Source organism: Theobroma cacao, chromosome 3 (assembly GCF_053813885.1).
Source record: "Theobroma cacao isolate CCN51 chromosome 3, ASM5381388v1, whole genome shotgun sequence".
In the NCBI taxonomy this organism is placed as follows: domain Eukaryota; kingdom Viridiplantae; phylum Streptophyta; class Magnoliopsida; order Malvales; family Malvaceae; genus Theobroma; species Theobroma cacao.
In genome coordinates, this window is record NC_142641.1 from 30445150 (window position 1) to 30465567 (window position 20418).

The 20418-nt window shown below is 32.8% G+C and overlaps 2 protein-coding genes and 1 long non-coding RNA gene across 4 annotated transcripts; 1 reads left to right on the forward strand and 2 right to left on the reverse strand.

Annotated features, from left to right (window-relative positions):
* Positions 1 to 1751: 1751 nt before the first annotated feature.
* On the reverse strand, positions 1752 to 3440 carry LOC18604616 (uncharacterized). The gene has a single exon (XM_018118473.2). It carries the CDS (start codon positions 3140 to 3142, stop codon positions 1967 to 1969), a length of 1176 nt encoding a protein of 391 aa, XP_017973962.2. The 5' UTR covers positions 3143 to 3440; the 3' UTR covers positions 1752 to 1966.
* A 1080-nt stretch (positions 3441 to 4520) lies between these two features.
* On the reverse strand, positions 4521 to 11706 carry ALDH12A1 (aldehyde dehydrogenase 12A1). Of its 2 annotated transcripts, none has more exons than XM_007037187.3 (16): positions 11480 to 11706; positions 11092 to 11174; positions 10730 to 10833; positions 10431 to 10498; positions 10200 to 10257; positions 9582 to 9695; positions 9207 to 9290; positions 8313 to 8417; positions 8105 to 8218; positions 7149 to 7280; positions 6961 to 7050; positions 6689 to 6778; positions 5507 to 5716; positions 5299 to 5409; positions 5080 to 5159; positions 4521 to 4876 (listed from the first exon to the last, which is right to left on the reverse strand). In XM_007037187.3, the coding sequence occupies exons 1-16, from the start codon at positions 11563 to 11565 to the stop codon at positions 4738 to 4740; spliced, it is 1668 nt and encodes a 555-aa protein (XP_007037249.3). In that variant the 5' UTR covers positions 11566 to 11706; the 3' UTR covers positions 4521 to 4737. The 2 variants fall into 2 exon arrangements, with proteins under 2 accessions (XP_007037249.3, XP_007037248.3); XM_007037186.3 differs by having other exon boundaries at positions 11092 to 11171; positions 11480 to 11705.
* A 1716-nt stretch (positions 11707 to 13422) lies between these two features.
* LOC18604618 (uncharacterized) lies at positions 13423 to 19999 on the forward strand. Its single transcript, XR_001926918.2, has 2 exons — positions 13423 to 13719; positions 19654 to 19999. It is a non-coding gene; the product is annotated as an uncharacterized LOC18604618 (long non-coding RNA).
* Positions 20000 to 20418: the final 419 nt, after the last annotated feature.

Consider the following 20418-nt stretch of genomic DNA (forward strand, 5'->3'; position numbering starts at 1 on the left):
CTTCCCGTGGAGATAAAGGCGACGAGAGAAAAAGGATGTTGCTGTCAGCTTAAATTCCATGAAGAGAAGTAAGAGAACGAGAGAGGAAAGCTTGGGCGCTAGTCGTGAGGTGAAGGAACGGTCGTGGCGTTATGGCCCTTGTGTGGAGGCCGAAAGAGAGAAGGACGTGGTATAGCTGCTGCTGCAATGGAGAGAAAATTTAGAGAGACACATGCAGTAAACAAAGGAAAGAAAAGAAGAAAGAAATAAAAATGGAGGGGGAACGGGTGGATGGGCGGATCCACCAAGGCTACCCATGGGCAAATTGCCCATGGCCCCTCTTTTTCTTGATTCTCTTTATTTTGTGTTCTTCTTTTATTTTCTTTTAATCATATTCTTCAATATTTCTTTCCTTTTGCTTTTCATCTTTCAATTTCTCTATTTTACACTTAAATCCTCCAAAATGCAATTGAGTCCTCCATTTCAATCATAGCATACATCACTTACTTTTCTTTATATTCTCTCTATCCATTTCCCATTTTATTCAATTACAACCCCCATTAATTTTAACCATTATCATTTACCACATACTTGTGGGCTTGTATTTCAATTAAGTCCCTTCAAAAATTCTTAAATTTTTTCTCTGCCACTATACAATTTTTATCCCATGCAATTGCATCCCTCGTTATTAAACCAAAATTCGTATTTCATTCAATTGAATCCTTTTGCCTTGCAATTATATTGATTCTCATAAATTTGACATTCTTAATTCTTGCAATGACATCGTCTAGTAATTTCTCCCTTTTTATTTTGATCCTTCTACATCTTTTACTTCCTTTCAATTTAATCCCTCTTTCATTTAATCACATGGTTACTTCATGACGTGAAACCTCCATGCACTTAGCATCCAAAGCTTAACTTTCATAAACTCCATCTAAATGTTAATTTACTCCCCCACTTTTGGATTAACCATACCTTTAAATCTACAACTTGAATTTATATAATTAATGTATTTTGTTCATTATCTTATCACTTATTCTTGACCTTTTCAACAACTTACTTTGTCATACTTCTTTCATTTTCTACTTAACACATAAGGTAAATCTCCTATATTCTAAACTTGAAACCTATATTCGCTCCCTTGCCTAATGGGTAACCTCAATCGTTCTAGCATGCTGAGGATCGGGACGTTATATATGCAATGTTCATTTAATGATTCTTTCATAAGCTAGAAGTCAGAAAAACAAAGTGTGATTGCTAAGAGTTCCATCGAGGCTAGATAAAAAGCCATGTCAGCTACTGCTTGTGAGATAATATGGTTGATATATATTTTGCTAGATTTTGGATTTCATCATTCCAATGTTATTTGAGCTTTAAATGTGATAACTAGTTAGCTTTAAGTATGTGCAAAAATTCAATTTTCCATTAACGTACAAATATCATTGAAATGTTAATCCCATTCTCTCATCCATGTACCATCCTTAATGAACTTCCTCCCCAGGAATCAGGAAAAGACTTGAATTCTATGAATATATTGAAATCACGTTACGTGAAGACAATAGAGTAAATTGCAGACCATCTACTGATAAAACTGAAGCAATGGCACAATGCATCCCTGGCTTTTCTAAATATGATGCTTTTAGCCGAGAAATTCATAATTATGGCAACTTGCAGCAGTTTATTATTTTCAATTATTAGAGCACCAGAAACTGTAATGAGACTAAGTAAATCACTACAATTATTACTAATACTAATAAACTGAATTACCCCTCTTTGGCTAAAGATGGATTTTCAACTTAATGGTAGACAGTTTTATGATATCAAAGGTATAAGCAAACATAAGCTCTTACAGGTTAAATATATGCTGGATAGAAATAGTAAAAAGTAACTTTGATTCAATCCCAAAGAAACACGTGTCACATTGACACAAATAGATTAGAACAGCAGTGCAGATGACAAGAGTGTCAACACGACATCACCAGAATTCCTAGCTCTGCACATCTCCAGCTCTCAACTTCTCAATTACATTGGCCATCAAAGAACCGAATCTTGCTTCAAAGGCTAGGGAACTAACCACTCCCTCTATAGATTTAAGTTCTTCATGGAACTCTGGATGCAGCATCAATGAAGAGAAATTCTCATCTAAAACAAACCCAAGACATTTCACAACATCTTCAAGCTTAGGAACCCAATCACAAGCCTTCAGCCCCAAAGCAGAAGAAGCCTTAGGGCATGGAATGGCTTGAGGAAACCTCTCATACTTTCTCAACCACTTTCCCAAATACCGAATTAAATTCATCATCTCTTTACCACTTAACTTACCAAGCGAAGACGACAATACCACTTCATCAACGTTATTTGATGCTAACAAATAATGCAAACAAAGCTCAGCATCTGAAAACCCATCATGTGCAACCATAAGCAAAATAGAAGCTTCCTTGGCCAAACGTGACTTTTTCCCAATTCTTGCCTTCTCAATAGCTAGCAAAGCTTGACTTTCCCACTCCTTCCTCACGTTAACCATGCTAAAATTACAATCTTTAGGCGGACATAGAAAGTACTTCAATATGCAAAGCAACTCAGATGAACCCAGATGGTGAGCATGTTTAACAGAAAGACAAAGCAAATCCAACTTCTTCTTCGCAGCAACATTAATAATCAAATTTGAATAACAAGAATGATCAACAAGTCCATTAACAATCAAAGCCTCCAGCAATTCCCAAACCTCTAAACTAGTGCAAGCTTCCAAAATTAAACTCAACACATCTCTGCCCATCAAAAACCCAACTTTTTCAATCAAAACCGAAGTATACCTGCTATCATTTGAATCAACCCCAATAAAAATTCCACCTTTCTCCTTAATTTTCTCAAGAAATGGATTCAATAATTCAAGAAATTCTTGTTTATTAAAGTTATGGATGTCTTTGAGTTTCCTATTTAACTTGGTAAAGAACTTTTTGCTCAAGTCAATGAGTTTAGCATCAGTTGGGGAGATTGCCCATCCTGAAAGGGGACTTACAAGTGATGTGGGATTTGGGTTTTCAACGTCAGGCTTTAATTTGAGGAAAATGTCATCTGGGTTTAGAACTATGGGGTGGTCTGCTTGGGAACTGCGTGGCTCAATATTATCTGAGGCCTTTGTTACTACATCAAGCAAGGTCATTGTGAAAGCTAAGAAAACAATCTCTTAAACAAACAATGAAAGAAGGAAAACTTCAGAATCAGCAACCAAAACCACCCAACAAGCTATAAAAAGGCTACTGAGAGAGAAACAAAAAATAAGTAAATAAATAAACTACCTTAAGATGACTCCTTGTAAAGAGACGTTAGGTTGAACTGGGTGTTGGGTGGCCTCAGATCAGAGAAGAAGAGAGACTGGCGGGTTTCGAAACAATAAAAGGGGCTAGTAGGTAGGGTTTTAGGAGAGGAAGAAGCTTAACCGTGGGGAGGGGGGGGGGGGGGTGGGGTGGGGGCCCCGGAAAAAAAAGGACTTATAAGGTAAATGACTTGGGTTGGGCTTTGTCTAATAAGTTTAAGTTATTGGCCCGTTAACTTATCGGCCCATATTATTCAGGGGAACGGGCATGCTTGCCTTTGTGTCTAATAAAGGCTGTTATTGTAGAACCAATGACATAATTTTTCTAGCAACAATTTTTTGAAATTGCTTATTTCAAGACATTTAAAATGAGTGATGCAAAGTATAGAGACTTTAACCATTGTTGCCTCACTAATCTATGTCCTTAACATTACAATTAGCTATAGACACACCTTTTGTTCATACTTGGCCAGAGAACATAGTTTGAATTTTGATTTCCTTTAGGCATTTTTAGCCATTCCAACTCTTTGAATCATAAAAAATCAAAAAAGAGATAAAAGCACATCAATAAAAGATGAAGTAGGCCTTAAGTATATAAATAAGAGTCTTATTCTACTTATTAGGCATGTCTTTTAACTTATAAACATGAATAATAATAAGTGTTATCAGAAGACCTAATCAAGTTTGAAATAGACTCGGACTAATGTAAAAGTCCTTTTCTATGAGTAAAAAGTCAATGCAACAAAGGCATTGTGCAATTCGATGAGATAGAATTTCACAGATCTCACATTAATAAAAAATTAAATAAATCTTAAATGTATAAACAAGAACTTCCTTTTAACTTTTAGACATTTTTTTAAATTAAAAACTCGAATCTCTTTCCTATTGAAGAGGTTGAATTCAGCCCAATTGTTGGCACAAACTTAACAGGGCCAAGTTCAGCCCACTTCTTTGGCACAACCCATGGCCAGTGTAGGCAGAAAAAAAAATTGATGGATAATCCTACTTTACACATATTAGTAAATGCTGCTTTTAAAGAACTGTGTCTTCTTTTGCACATTTGTTGGAATCATAATTTGAAGTGAAAGCCTTACTAAACCCTTCGCAAATCCTGTAAAACTTACCAACTAGATATCTTTCTGCATTGGGTACCATGAATTCAAGACAAATTATACTTTGATCCACATGGATTTGAGAGACTAGGGCAGAAAAAGTCCACTCCAAATGCTGCTTGGATCTTCATCGATTTTATATTATGGGAGGGAATTGTAAAGAGTTTGAACAGAGTACCTAAACTGATACTACGCACTACTTGCAATACATTGATATATTAATGCCAATTAGACCACAAAAATTTCCCTCTCTATCTTATTTCTTAACTGAAATGGCACTGCCAAAAGCATAGAGATCAAACTCTCAATATTGATTTAACTACACCCTCCTCAAGTTGATGGTGGAATTTCCCAATCCCTTGGCAAGGGACCAAAATCATATATGATTTCCCTGTGACATGACCAAACCAGTTTTATTGCTTCTGGTGTCCCAATTCCTGCTCCTCTAGGATCTCCAGCAGGTCCAAACCTACAGCAACATTATAGTTTAGATTTAAATGCTTAAACTGTGTTTGGTAAGAATTGAACAAATTGGATTAACCGGTCACCTGAAAAACTATTTATTCATGACTTCAGCTTCCACTTACTTTTTTTCTTTCCTTCCATTTCATCTCCGACTACGAAATATGGTGCTTTTCATGAACATGATTTTTATTTTCTTTTTTCACTTACCAATGGTTTTGGGGAGCTCCAGTAGTTCTTGCTCTCAATCCAGCATAAGTTGTCCCATTTACTGTATTGCCAATAACGCCCTGTTGATTTACATTGATGAAAATTAAGATGTGCTGAACAAGTCAAACACCATTCAAGTTCCACTGCTAAACTTTGAAATTTCACACTTTAGAACTGACTATGGCTGATTTTATTAACTGCAACATGATTAAGTCTTACCTGCAAGAATATGGGATCATTTGAGACTACGGCAGCAGTTAGATGCGCATGCATTCGTTCCAAAGCATCCAATACCATCAGTAATTGATCCTTTTTATAATCAGTTATAATCTGCAGGCAAGTACATCCAAATTTTTTAACTTCTTTACTCAGCCAATATTAAAAGGATAATATTCCATGTTCTGCATGATAATCTATACGGTTATACCTGAAATGGCCCAAAAATTTCTTTGGTCACAAGCTCATAATTTTCATCCTTCAAAATTTCTTCAAGAGGAATGTAAATGGCAGTCGGCTTCAGGGCACCATATATGGGTGGAATAGAATGATTCTCCAAGGGTTCACCTCCAAAAAGTAACTTAGAACCTGAAATTTGAAGCAATTTCTTTTTGTGCTCCAACATTGCTTCAGTTGTGACCTGCAATAAAATTTACAGATCAGAAGGGGGAGATGGAACATAAATAAGTACTTCCACTGATGCTATCAGAAATAATAGCAGAGATAGAAAACTATGAATAAACTCAATAATGCCATGCTTCTTTCAGCTTATTAGTTCAACTTGCGGTTATGCACAGATCAAACTAAACAATACGAAATTTCAGATAGATCAAACTTGATCTATATATACTTGTTTGGGGGTGTATGTGCATATCCACATTTGTTAGCATAGAATGAGAAAAGAAGTACAAAGACGGTTTAATCTATGGCATGTTAAAATTTGAGAGACATGTCTGTTTTTAAATAGATAGATACTCTCTTCAATTAAGCTTTAAATAAGTTCATTGTAGTTGTAACAAGACCCAAAAACTCATTAATATACAAGATCAGAATTAGAAGTGTAAAGTAAGAGAAGTTTTGCAAACAATGGCCCGACCAATGCACACATAAATTATAACTGATTGAAAATATACACTATCAACAAGTTACATTCTTAAGTTGTATTTCCTTATCTTAAGCTTCTTTCTTTTTTTTTTTTTATGGAGAAGGTTAAACATTCTATCATTAAGTCAAGTCAATTAAAACTACTTAGTTTCATTAATGTAAGGAAAAAGAAGCTCCAATCAAGTTCAACCAAGCAGGTAGTTTAGGACTTGGCAAGCTTAACTACCTTTTCAATTTAACTGATTTGACAAACGGCCAAATTTAGGAATTTCTTGCTCATCCCAAAAGCCATATTTATTTCTCAATAGAACTTTTTTTTTTTAACAACTAAATATACAAAATATACGATCAAATTATATTCCAATTTCTAGAGTTTCAATTTCAATTTTTTTGGGGGGCATCACTATTTGTCCTAAAGAATATCAAATAGATAGAATGTTAAACATGTTTTTAGTAAATCCCTATTTGATAATAAGAAAATAAAATTCAATAAATGAAGCATACTTACAGTAAGGACAGGGCCAATGGTTAAATCTGCTAACTTCCTTCTCTCAGCAAGATATTTCATTTTAGGGATGAGTGAACTTGCAGACCAATTCTATAAAGGAATATACACATTATTAAGAACAGAAGAAAGAAACAACTTCAGAAGTTAGATATCGAAACTAGAAAATTTGTGCTACAAAAAAGAATGAAGAGTTATCTTCTTTCTCTAGATTATATATTCATTTGTAATAAATGGCTGAACTAATGCAAAAATTCCAAATGGAAGTTGCTAACCTCATGCATGAATAGTATTGATTGAGCTGAGCACTTCTGACCACTGCATGCATATGCATCCTGATCACAGACCCATGCAACATAATCAACCTGCCATTAGAAAACAAAAAGAAATATCCAACACCAGTTTAGACTTGGCAAAAAGAATTTTATACTCAAGTCAAGTGTAAAAATCATTTATAAGGAACCTCTTCAACATCAGGTCCCAGAATTTTCCAATCAAATCCTGCATCTTCCAATTTTATGCAACCCTTCAGGTCAACAGCCAATTTCTCTGCTACTCTTGAGCTGCCAGTAAAGAGGGTCATTCGTGGATTCGCCTGCATAAAAGAAACGTTGCAAGTTAGTAGGCATAAGAATATTACAAAAATTTTCTCCTTACATAAATATATAGTAGCCTTTCCCAAAAGTGAAGGTAGTGGCTTCCATGGAAGCAACAATAAAGGGAAAAACAAAGATATTTTAACACAAAAGAATGGCTTTCACTTGCAAGGATTGCTCTCAAAACAAAATTTATTACAATCTACTAATCCCCTACATGTGTTCCTCTTGCTCCACTCTTGCCTTTTTTGATGCTATCATCATCATTACTTCCACTAAAATGTAAAAACTTATCACCTTTAAAGGCCAATAGCTGCCATACTGCCATCATATGATCAAAAATGTTGGCACAAGATGTTTTTCAACATGAAGAAGAAAAGTTTAAATACTTTAAATCGTTGTTCTCTATCAAACGATTAAAAGCATAGAGAAGGGCACAAATAAAAGAAATAAAATGTCCTAAAATAGCTTTCGATTTATAAGCATAGAAGCTTAAGCTTGGAGGTTGAAAGAAAGGGGAAAAAATAGATTGGTTAAAGAAATCCTATAATATCCAAAGCTGATTGACACTTCATTTAGAACTTTTCGGAGGTGGCTGGGCAAAGTGTCAAAATATGGCTCAAGAAAGGCAGATGATAAAGCTAAAGAGAATAGTGACTATAAAAAAGAGAGGAAAAACAAGGGAAATAATTGAAACGAAATGAAAGAAATAATTTAGAAGTGATTCAAGGTTTGTGCTCTATAGAATTTATATAACCATATACAAGTTAAAGATAAGTACTAACTAGTAAAAGAGAGATAATAAATATTCAAAATAACTGACCTCCATCAGCAGTTTGTTCATGGTCTTCCCGTCAGAATTGATGAAGTCAACATCTTCTACTGGTAAGCCACAATAATGAAGCAGACGCATCATTTGCTCCATGACAATGCTTACCTACAGAAAAGATTTCAAACATTAACTCATAATAGACAAATCAATACCGATTAAACCAACGAATGAAAACGGAATTGAGCTTCTAGTAGTACACCTTGCTATCAACTTTAAGAATGGGTTTGTTGCCCATATAGAGTGCTCCCATCAGCTGAAGTACAGGAATCTCCAGTGGGAAATTGAAGGGAGTAATAATTGCAACCTGCACATTTTTATTTTTCAATTTCATGAACTATGAGAAATATTCTCAAATACTGTAACATATATCAAGTTCTAAAATATTCAAATGCCAGTGAGAGACTTATGGAAAGAATTAAATGATGGTAAATCCCTCATCATTCACTGCAATGTAAAACAGGGTTCACTTCAAGGACAAGTAGCAAATCAATCTCACCCTGAAAACATAAAGTGACAACATCACCAGAGAATCTGGCTCCTAGAGCCTGACTGATCTTCTTTTATTATGATTTTATTCGTTCCAGAAGTTGTATAAGATACATTAGCTTTATTACTATTATCATCTATAAAAGTGAACTACTTACGCTAATGTTCTGTTAAAATAAAAAATAGGAATCAAGTGGCTGATCCTTATGCTGTTATAGGAGTAGTAAATTTATTCTTATTACAACAATCCTTCCATAAAGCTTCTTTTCTCCAGCAAACTTTTATGATGCAAATATATGAAGACCTCTAAAGCGCATTGACACTATTGATAGTCCTAGCTATATAAATCTTATACGAGTCAGAATCATTCTAAGACACGTTTTCTTCATCTCCTTTTTTACTCAATTAATTAGTAAGTAGAGGAGCTAATGCCTGGTTATTTCTAATTGATATAGGTGATGAAAATTCCTTAAATTAGTGAACTTTTCAATTTGCCTTCTTTGACAAGAAGTCAATTGCTTCAATCATCCAAGGTTTTTGACACACCAAGCCATAAAAATGTTTTTCGATGATGAGAATCAACTATGAGTAAAGGAAAATGTCTTACTGGACCATAAGGCCAACGGTACCCATGACTCTGCTGTCCTATATGATTTCCAGGTACTGCAAAACACCTTGCTAAGAAACGAACCTGCCATAAATGTAGAATAAAAGGAACAGGTAAATAAAAACTGCTATAAACTTCCTTAGCAAATGTTTTACAGATCATCACTAAAGGAGATAAATTTTCATCATAGGTTAGGACTTCAGGATAATTTCAAGTCTCAAAATCTATTCCATTCTAATTGAAGAAGCTATACAATCATGAGGCGAATTTTATGAAGAAATGTGATACTATATTTGTCATCTGTCATTAATCACCTTCTGTTGATAACTCTGCTGGTGCAACTAGAAAGGATCAAGTAAGCAGATCATGAAGTACCTGATCACCAGAGAAATTCTCAAGAAATTTTCTTGTTACATAAACTTCACCAAGGGCCTGCTGGTAACTTTTAGGAGAAACTCTTTGTATTAACCTAGTGAAGAAATCGGACACCTGAAAGCCATAAAAATTAGAAATAAAAAAAAAGGTAAATAACAAAAAAGTACTCTGTGGTGTTGAAGTAAAATAAGTCTATCCCTTGAAGTTCAAAATCTAATATTTAACTATCCTGTGTTTTTTTTTTCATTAGAATTTTCCTAACACTATTAAGAATAGAATGATCAAAACATCCCTTATTTCGTAAATTAATATTAATAATAAAATAAAAAGTAAAAAGAAATTGAAAATTTTTGAAAATAAAGTTAAAGGTGTTAAGTAGAAAAGTAACGGAAAAAAACATAGTGCAGTTAAGTGTTAAATTTTAAACCTCAAGAGGCAAATTTATTCTACCTCAAACTACAAGGTATTTTTCAGCAATTCACCCGAAAAATAAAAAATTAAAACTATTCGCTACCATATACCAATATTATCGAATAATAATCACGGTACAGCATTGCCTGGCTTTATTAAGAAGCCTACACAGAAAAGACTATTTTTCTTTTGCTTAAAGTGTATTACCTTTGGCAGGGATAGCATGTGTGCTGCCTTAGCAGATATGTCTCCATATAGAAGATATCTGTAGAAAAAATATAAGAAAACTGCTAAGGATAATCTCTTTTATATTTCTTTGAATAGACATGTGGAAAAACATGCACGCATTGGCTATCTAGTAGCATTAAACAAAGCCAGAAAAATTATAAATGGATGCATTAAGCAAAGATATAAAATGGAAGGATAAGTAACATCAACCTCTCAGGTGATTTGAAGGGATTGTGTAAACCATGTTTCGGGCACTTGGACAAGCTCTCTACAAATGGCTGCATTAAACAGTTCTATGAGACTTAGTTCATACGCTTCAAAGCATGAATAAGCTGCATTTGCAAACAAGTGGTAGTGAAGAGGCCTAAATGGAAGCAATATTTGAAGCATAAGGACCCCAGTGACCCAGATATGCACTGGTTTTGCTGAGACAATCTAAACTTAACAAGCAGAGATTTGTTTTTAATGAAGCAATACAAGCGTCAAACTGATATTTTTATTGGGTATACCTGAACTCCAGTTTCATCTACTTCTGCAACTTTAATGAATGGTTCCCCATTCAAAGGATCCAAAAGAGTGTTCCAAGCTGCAGATCCTGTCCATTTACCTTGCACTAAAAACAGAAACATTTCATGTTACAAGAATTTGCTTATCTCTGGACTTGATTAGACAACAGTTGTCACCTAATCCGTCAGCGGACAAAACACGATCCATAGGGGAAATGAATCCAATATTAGTTTGAAGCAAAGTGTGAGGCAAAACAACAAGTTAAATATTTGCTCCAAAGCAATGTCTCTCAGGAGCAAGGGGCAACATAATTTATCGAGGTTTCTCTATGAACAACAAATACTGATACAAGTGGAGTACCTACCCAAGTTTTGTACTTCAGCAGGTTGAGAACCTGATATCCCTTCAGCTTCGACAGTCGTAAATGGCAAAGAATGAACAGACCTGCTATTGGGGAATTGGGCGGTATAAATAATAAAACAGACTAATAAGTATCGATTCTTCGAACAAAGAACTACTGTAAAATTTAGCCACTCCAAACTTTAAGGGTTCAATCTCAGTTCCTCGGAGAATGAAGCACGTTCAACACATCAGATTATCACCATTCACAAAATAAAATCCATTATCACAAAAGTTTAGTTTGCTGTCAATAATACTAAAAAAAAAAAAAGAAACCCAGATATCTCCCAGCATCGATCATCAAAACTATGGATTAAAACTAAAAATTCTAGCAGACAAATACATTGACATACCTAGAAATATTGAAAGAATTGACCCAAGCTAGAGCCTTGTGGGAAGCTCTGCTTCTCAATTCTCTTTGCAATACAATTCTATGCATTGTGAAAGGTACAAAGCATGGAATTCGAGAGATGGGTAGCTGTTTGGTTACTTAGATAGATTATCTGAGAATGACCTTCCTTCGTAAACAGCTGGGGGCAATTAAGAGCCAAAGCTGTCACTTTCCAAGGTTTTGGTCCTCAGTACTTCACTTTGAAAATTTGTGCTTGTACAATTTCACATCCCGATGAGTTCCTCAAATACGTTTTAGGGAGAGGTGATCCAGTGTTGTCAACCTTCACCACATTCAGTGCAGATGCAGTTGTGCACCTCCCAATTGGACAGTCCAAATCAAACCAGTTAGACTACAGTATCTGATGTGGTGATGTTCGTGAACAATCATGGAGGTTAGGAGTGGGGACAATTTGTTTTCCATGTAAATCCTTAAAAGTTAAAACTGAGGGATAAAGGACACGTAAGCATGAGCTAGCTTAGTCGTACGTCCAATTTGATAAGCACACACACGACAACTTATACAGCAACAATTATGTGCACCTGATTCTGCCCAAAATTTGGTTCTTCTGTTTTTGCTATCTTTAAGCATAAGGCCAAATTAGTGAAATATGTTATACGTGTCACACACCCTTTTGTTTGAGATGAACAGACCTCACCAGTAACGTATGGAATTTGGTGACAATGGACAGTGATGATTTCCTTTTATTTTAAAAGCATCCAGTTTCACCTTTTGATTTATTAGGCCTTCAAACCGTTAATGGTTAAATAGTGTTTCAATCATTTGAGTTCAAAAGAAAAATAATTACATTGATGTGAGGGGGGCTTGTATGTGGAGACTTGAGACTAGTTTGCTTAGTAAGGACTGTTACTCTTCCGAACAAAAGAATACCAATAATAAACAAACTTCATATTTTATGATATATATATAGTTGAGGATAATACTCTTATCTTTTAAGTTTTGATCAAAATTATATAAAAATTTATTAATTGTCAAAATAAACACTCCATTCCAAAAATACAAACATAATTAACCAAGATTATGAAAAGGTTAAAATATTTTTTTATTAATTTAAAAAATTATATTATATTTTTAAAAAAAATAAAAAAAAATAGGGAGCACTGATCGTGCTCCCCAGCTCCCTAAGAATGGAGAGCACTGGTGCTCCCTTAAGGAGCCCGAGGCTCCCCAGATGAGGAGCTTTTTTTTTAATTAATAAAATTATATAATAGTAATTTTAAAAATTAATCAAGGGTAATTTTTTTATCCTTACCACATTATCAAGTTGACAGAAACACTAATAGTTAACTAACGGTTAGACTTACGTGTCCAACGAAAAAATCTTTTTAAGACGAAGTGTCTATTTAAAAAATTAACGGACTTTCGTGTAATTTCAACTAAAATTTAGAATGTATGAATATTTTACTTTATATTTTTATATATTACATACGAGAAGTTAAAAGAAAAAGTAGAGATTTGTAACTTTAGATTTTAATTTTCTTTAAAAAAATAGCAATTATTATGTGCCATTTGTTTTGGACATTTTTAACAATAATAAATGTGGGATACAATATCATATTGAAAAATAAAAAAAAGAAAGAGGTTTTTAAATAAAAAAGAAAATAAGTCGTTAATAGTTGGATCAAAATGGGGTAAAGTGTATATTGGATCATGGCCCTTGGTCTTGAAAATTAATTAAGGCACTTGGCTCATCGCACTTGGCGCGTGGCATGTGCAAGATTGACTACACCATAAAGTCATCAAAGTACTTGCTTTAGATTAGAAGTGAGCAATCGGTCGGTTGCAATCGTGCGACTGATCGAAACTGATATCGACGACCACAACTAGCTCAAATTGTCGGTGCTGATTATGGTGTTGGTTTTAACCGACAGTTAAGGGACTTAGTCGATTTGATCATTGAGGACACTTCCTCCCCACCCGAGCTCACAAAAAAACCAAAGCATCAGATGAAAGTCTGATTGTACCCTCATTAATCCCCCCATTTTCTTCTTTCCCCTCTTCGATTTTAACATTTTCTCGTCAAATCAACCCCCATTGAAACCTTAAAAACCTTTTTCCTTGCCTTGGTCCTTTCGTTGCCGACCCCTTGCTGTCATCTCCACTAGCTTTCTTGCCAATGCCGTCGTCGTCCTCTTCGCCACCAGTCATCTCTTGCTGAGTTGCTGTCATCTCATCTTCAAGGTATATTTTTCTCACGATTTCTCTTCACTCTCAAGTCTTATGTCTTGCTGATGTTGAGTTATAGCTTTGGAGTGCTTTCTTTGAATTATAGTGCTGCTATTTGGATTATAATGCTGCTATTTGCTGTTGTGGTTCAAGGTTGTGGGGTGTTGGTTTGATTGTTTCACAGATTTGTTGTATTTAATTCTTTGAAATGGCTATTCCTAAGTTAAGAAACCAATCAAACTAAGGAATAAAAAAGTGGAAGGAATAAGGGGAGAATGGCTTAGCTATTCCCCTATATCAAATGTGCCATAATTGAATCATGGCTAGGCTTTCCAAGCCTTGATTGGTCTTGAAAATTAATTAAATTAATAATATATAACGAATATAGACACTTGACGCTTTGCATGTGCAGGTGGCAGGGGCAAGTGCAGGTAATTAAATAATAAATTATATTTATTTTTAATTTGCATTTACTTGCCAACAAAATGTTTGTACAAACAGATAGTTATGTCTATACACACAGATAATTGTGTTGGTTAAAAATAGACAATTATGTCTTTTGGGAATAGACATTTATATCTTTAAATAGACTCTCTTCAAGTTCTAAAGAAATACAAAAAACAGCAAACAACAATTTTTCCTTACTTTCTCAATATTCTCTAGAATTCCTTCTATATCATTTTGTTGCAAGAAAATTCTTTAGAAATTTGGTAATCTTGCAACATACTGGTGAATAATTAGTAGATTGGTTTCGTTAGTGCAAAATGTAATCATTACTTGTCTTCACTATATCCTCGAGTTTTATCGCCTGCAACTCTTTTGTACACTATTAGTGGAGGTGAATATAACTTTAAGAACAGTGACATTGACATGCACGGTGGAGGTATTCTATTGTTATTTGTGTTTTTCAATTGTGTTCTAACAGTTTGAGTTTCTTAATCCATAATCTAAAAGAAAATTTTTAAAAAATGAAAGCTTTGATACTTCAAATACGATGTTAGAAGTTAAAAGAAAAAATCTTTCTAAATAAGTACTATTCTTTAATTAAAATATAATCATGCTTGTAAAGAAATTCATGCATCCTTTATAAGGAATGAAAAGAAAAATCCCTCTTATGTATTCCAAAATATAGGAAAAGCAAAATTCTGTACATCATTCCATCTACTTTCTCTACCATGGGCGAAGTAAAGAGTGTGCCCAAGCATATATAGTTGGTCTTGGGCCTCCGTTTCTATTACATAAAGCTGAAGCCCCAATGCTTCAGTCCATTGCAGACCTCTGACTTGTCACCAACGTAAGAATCCGTTTCTTTCCCCCAACTAAAACGTTTTACTTTTCTGAACAATAAGGGAAAGAAAACGCACCCACTTGGATAAAGTTTATTTATTCTTTCTTTGTATTAAATCCCACTGCTGTCAACCAAAGGATTCATCCAGGCTAATTAAATCTCCACGCTTACATTATTATTTGATTATTTAGAAGAAGGTCAATTGTTTGATGAAATAATTGTTAAGTACATTTTAACTTCATTATTTTATCTTCAAGGAGATCCCTAGTTTATATACAAATTAATCCACGTAACCGTCTACAAAAGTAAATTTTAGTTAACTATGTTTGAATAAATATTTCCAACAAATACAAACATGACTTGGTATAGTATTGTTTTCATATGTAAAAGAATAAGAATAAGAATATATATATATATATTGGCTTGCATCACCCATTAGCGTGGTCGATTTTATTCTATTAAAGTATGAAATCTAAGTGCTTAATTAGAAATAGTCTAATTTGTAACTACCAATATAACTTTCTTTATTTTTTTAATGAATATACAGCGAGAATCTATTTAGAAAGTTGACTTGTCTACAAACGAATTCATATGAATGCAAAATATAATTGCTTACTGGTTGCGTCCATGTGCAAAATCTTGCTCATCATTGACCTAGACTTTTTGTTTAATATGACTTTGTATTTTATAATGATACTTTTAAAGATAAAATTTTGTATGCTTGCATGTATGAATTTTGTTTGCTACGTACACAAAAAGGAAATTCTTTTTCTAATGAATAAAACGACTGGCCCCTAGTTCCTACAATAGGATTTCACAAGTTTGATTCACTCTATCTTAATTTGTTGGCTTTTCGTTTTTGTTTGGTCCAAACAATATTTTAATTTTGAGTTATATAAGGAGACATAGCTTCTTTTTATTCTATAAATCTCATTATTTCTAATCCCAGGATTCAAATACGCAATTTTTATATTAAATTAAAATTTCAAGTTTTAAATATCGTCAAATATGAAAAAAAAGTACAACTAATTTTGTTGCTTTGATTGATACTTGGAGTTGCTTTGTAATACTTTGAGATGACAAATTCTAGTTTACAATGTCAGCTTATTCCCAAGATTTTATTGACTCGAATGGAATTAGCATACATCATCAAACAAATATTTACAGATGTGTGGTAACATTTTATAGCATGAAGATAAATACCCTTCCACCAAACTTATATCAAAAATGTTTTATATGTAAGTTTGTAGCAAATGTCAACCTCTTGTTTGCGTTAGATAGTACTTATGGTGTCTAATCGTTGACTTAAACATTTAAACAATCGGCAAAGGAGAAAGTCTAATTTGGCGTTAGCCCATAACTTGTTAGGTAAATTAAGAAAATTAAAAAGAAAAGAGAGAGAATTTAAGCTGACAACCTCATATTTAGCCTCTGAATATTTTCCATCTTTACCGCTTTTTTTTTTTTTTCAAATGAAAGACAGATATGTATATATGTATATATAGCTAATTAGTCATATAAAAAACTTCATGTTGCTGCATATGAATGTGAAGTATATACTATTAGAATATAGCGCAAAGTGCATTGACTTCCAGAGTCATATGATAATTTGATTATAATAATCATATTGCAAATTAATTTCTAGAGATGGAAACATATTTATTAAGTAAATGCAAGTTGATGGAAAAGCCAGATACACGGAATGTTTTATATAATACAAGAAAAACCTTTGTAGCTATTGATGTCACAAACTGAATTCATTTTAGCTTTGATATTTTAGGTTAAGAAACAGTCCGAAAAAAAAAAAAAAAAGAAGAAGAAAGAAAGAAAGAGGAATTACTTAATGTGAAGATGAGGAGTTGGCACTAATTTTTGGTCTCTCTTGAAATAAAGTCTTATCAGAAATCACAAATTCTTAGATATTGTAGCTTTATGGTTGATAGACTAGCCCAAGCTGGAACTAACGAGTTTCCAGCTTAATTTGGTTCTTGCATGGTTGTGATAAAATCAAAAGGGTTTTGTTCTTTTTTATGGGCTCTTGCTGCTGTTTCATGATTTAATTTGTGGGGCTCTTCTTAGACTAGATTTTGGGTTTTTTTGTAGTAACAAAACTTAACCATATCCCAATAGTTCTAAAATAAAAAATAGAATTTCTTTATTTCTAAACGACCAAATGTTATACACTCTTCACATGTTATAACTTAGGCTTCGTCATCAAGTGGATCCATCCCACATTGTTCTGAGTAAAATTGAAAATCTTAATCCAAATTGTCAATGTGGAATGCTCAATATCGTATGCTTGATTGGAACTGTTGACCTAGTTTCAATAGAATAACCCCACCTTATGCTTATACAATTAATATATTAAGCAGCAAAGTCTCTCAAGGTTGAGGGAATTTTTAAATAGCTGAATTCCTCCATAACCCAATGCATAAGACTTAAATACCTTTATTATTCTTCAAATTTCCGATTCTTCAATAATTTAAAGTTGCTTGTATGACCGTTTGGAAGCCAAGTTCCTAACGGTAACCATTAAAAAAAAATTTCCTAGATCATTTGATAGATTAATCTAAGCAAATTGATAATAAAAAAAAAATCTAATTTGTTAGAATAAGATAATGTTATAAACTATCACAAGCAAGAACAAAGAACAAAGCATTGACCTAGTTAAGATGTTATAAAACTTTAAACTAAATCAACATAAAATATATGTTGCTTGCATTGTTTAATATCCCTCTTCTCTTTCCCACGTAATGGTTTAATTATACATGTGGACTTATGGGCAATTCTATTCATGTGTGACCTGTTCCATGCATGCATTCATAAGCCTGTTAAATAATATATATATATATATATATATATATATATATATATATATATATATGTATAGGCATAAATATACGAACCATTCCAAGCATCACTCATGCATTTACATAGTTATATTTGTAAGTCCTTTTGAGTAAATCATATAAATAATAGGATAAATTCCATATAGACCTCTTATGGTATGACATTTTCTCACATAACACCTTGAAGTTCTTTTTTTCCTAAATAAAATTTTGTGTTTTATTACTGTTCCCATAAAGGGTAACAATGTTCAATTTTCAATTAAATTTTCACTAAAAAAACAATAAGATCCTTATATTATAAAGTCTTATTTCTTGCATTTAAATGCTTTTTACAACTTTGTTCACTATGCTTGATTTTGTGCTTAATTTTATCATTATTTTAGAAGTTTCTACCTTTTGTGTCTTTTTTCTAATACAGCCTTCCAATTAAATTCATTTTTTCCTAATTATGTTAGCTATTTTTCTTCTCTCTTTGTTTACAAGTTTTACCATATTTTGTCTCAATGATTCTTTCCCTGCTGTTACTTTACAATGCAATGTGATTACAGGTAATGTGATTACAAGTAATGTGATTGCAAGGAGAATAACATTACAGTGTTTGGTATACAAACAAAATAACGATTAAAATACGGGAAAGATAACATTACAGCATTTAGTTTACAAGTACTTTACCGGGAATGTAATGTTAATTTTCAAAATTACCCCTATTTATTAAAATACAAGTTTAATATACTTATATTTTTTATTGTTAATTTTTATATAATATCATCTCTTAAAAATATTTTTGATGTCATATATTTTATTTTTATTTTTTATTATAATATTATATATTTTATTTTTATTTTTTAAAATAATTTTTTATATTATATATTTTATTTTAATTTCTTTTACCTATATTATATAAATTTTAATTTCTTATATTTTATTTTAATATTTTTTATTTTAATTATAATATTATAAAATATTTTTAACAAAGTAATAAAGTTGAAGGGTAAAAATATCTTTAATAACATTGTAGAGTGCAATGTAATGTGATTGCATTGGTTTTTGATTGCAATCACATTACATCTTTTGGTTGTAATGTGGTTGCATTGTAATCTTACATTGCAATGGTCTGTTACAAAACAAATACTGTACTGTAATTTAATTGGACACATTGCAGGGAATGTGCTTTCACTTCCCTCATACCAAACGCTACCTAAGTTCTGTCAACATGGGCATTGTAGTTGGCTATGTCTATTTACTAGCCATATGAGGTTTCAAGCAACACACTCTTTCTTTTTTCATTTACTTTCATCTCATAAAGCTCTTGTTATGGCCTTGATCTACTCTGTTTCTTTCAATTTCAATTTTAAAAATTTTACCGTTCTTTTAGAAACCACTAGATTTAACATCTCTTTCCACTCATTCCTGATTTTAGTAAGGATTACGAGGATATAATCTTTAAGTTAGATTCAATTTTTTCTAATTTTATTTTTCTTTTTAGGAATTTTGTAGAGAAATGTAAAGTATTTGTTTCTTTTGATGGCTATTGGAATTGACATTTTTGAGAAATGAGAGTCTAGTTTTGATGAAAAAAAATGCTCTTACAAGAAAATCTATTCATGATAAGATGTATTGATAACTCTATTATATATAGTTAGATTGTCACTTTTTGAACATTAAAATCGGCTAAATCTTTGAGTTTTGATATAATTAGTCTTGATTTAGGAGTTTATTTCAAGTTATCTAGGTAGTTTGTTTTTAGTTAATTTTAGGTTGATTAGGTCTTTTTTAATTACAATAGTAATATGCTTTTATTGCTTTTGAAAGTGCTCATTTGAAGGAGTTCAAATTAGAGAAAGAAAGCTACTCTCATATTCAAGGCAAAACATTAGGTGTCGCAGTGCTAAAGGATGGAGGCTACAGTGCCAAAGCAAGAGCTAAAAAATAAAATAAAGTAGAACCTTGGGCGTCGTAGCATTGGGGAAGTAGCGCTGCAGCGTCGACACGGCAAGCCTCTTAGGCATAAATTTCTGCATTGATTTCGAGTATGATTCTGAGCCTTATTTAAAGGCCTTTTCAGAGCACTTGAAGGCAAAAATAAAGATAGATTTTCTTTGAAGAAAAAAAGCCGTTAAGCAATAAAAAAAAAAGCAAGCAAGACAGCGAGGAAAAACTCTAGAAGACTAAAGATCGAAGACCTGATAAATCTTAGTTTTCTTTTCTTCTTTAGTTCTTTTTATATTTTCCTTGTTTAGTGTTGATGGTTAAACTTTTTTGATTAATGTTTTTAGTAGTTATGAGGAACTAAATTTCTTATCTAGAATTGCAATTGAACCCAACAAGTAATTTGAATTTTTAATACTCTTTCTTACTTATGATTGATAGTGTTTGAGTTGTTTATTTCAATCTTATGATTAATGCATCTGATTGCCTAATCACTAATTAGATAAATAGGGTAACCTAAATGAAACAGAAAAAGGGAGTTTAGTGTAAGCCTTCGATGAAATAGTATATGTTCAATTTCAATTGCATGAGATGATTGATTTGATTTGCCTGTAGGGTAGAAATACACTTACATGTCATATATAGCCA

Coding starts and splice junctions, on each gene's coding strand:
- LOC18604616 (XM_018118473.2), bottom strand. CDS start 3,142: ATGACCTTGCTTGATGTAGTAACAAAGGCCTCAGATAATATTGAGCCA.
- ALDH12A1 (XM_007037187.3), bottom strand. CDS start 11,565: ATGCATAGAATTGTATTGCAAAGAGAATTGAGAAGCAGAGCTTCCCAC. Junction 8,418..9,206: donor ACCGTTGGCCTTATGGTCCA/GTAAGACATTTT, acceptor AAAAATGTGCAG/GTTGCAATTATTACTCCCTT. Junction 8,219..8,312: donor TTCTTAAAGTTGATAGCAAG/GTGTACTACTAG, acceptor TCTTTTCTGTAG/GTAAGCATTGTCATGGAGCA.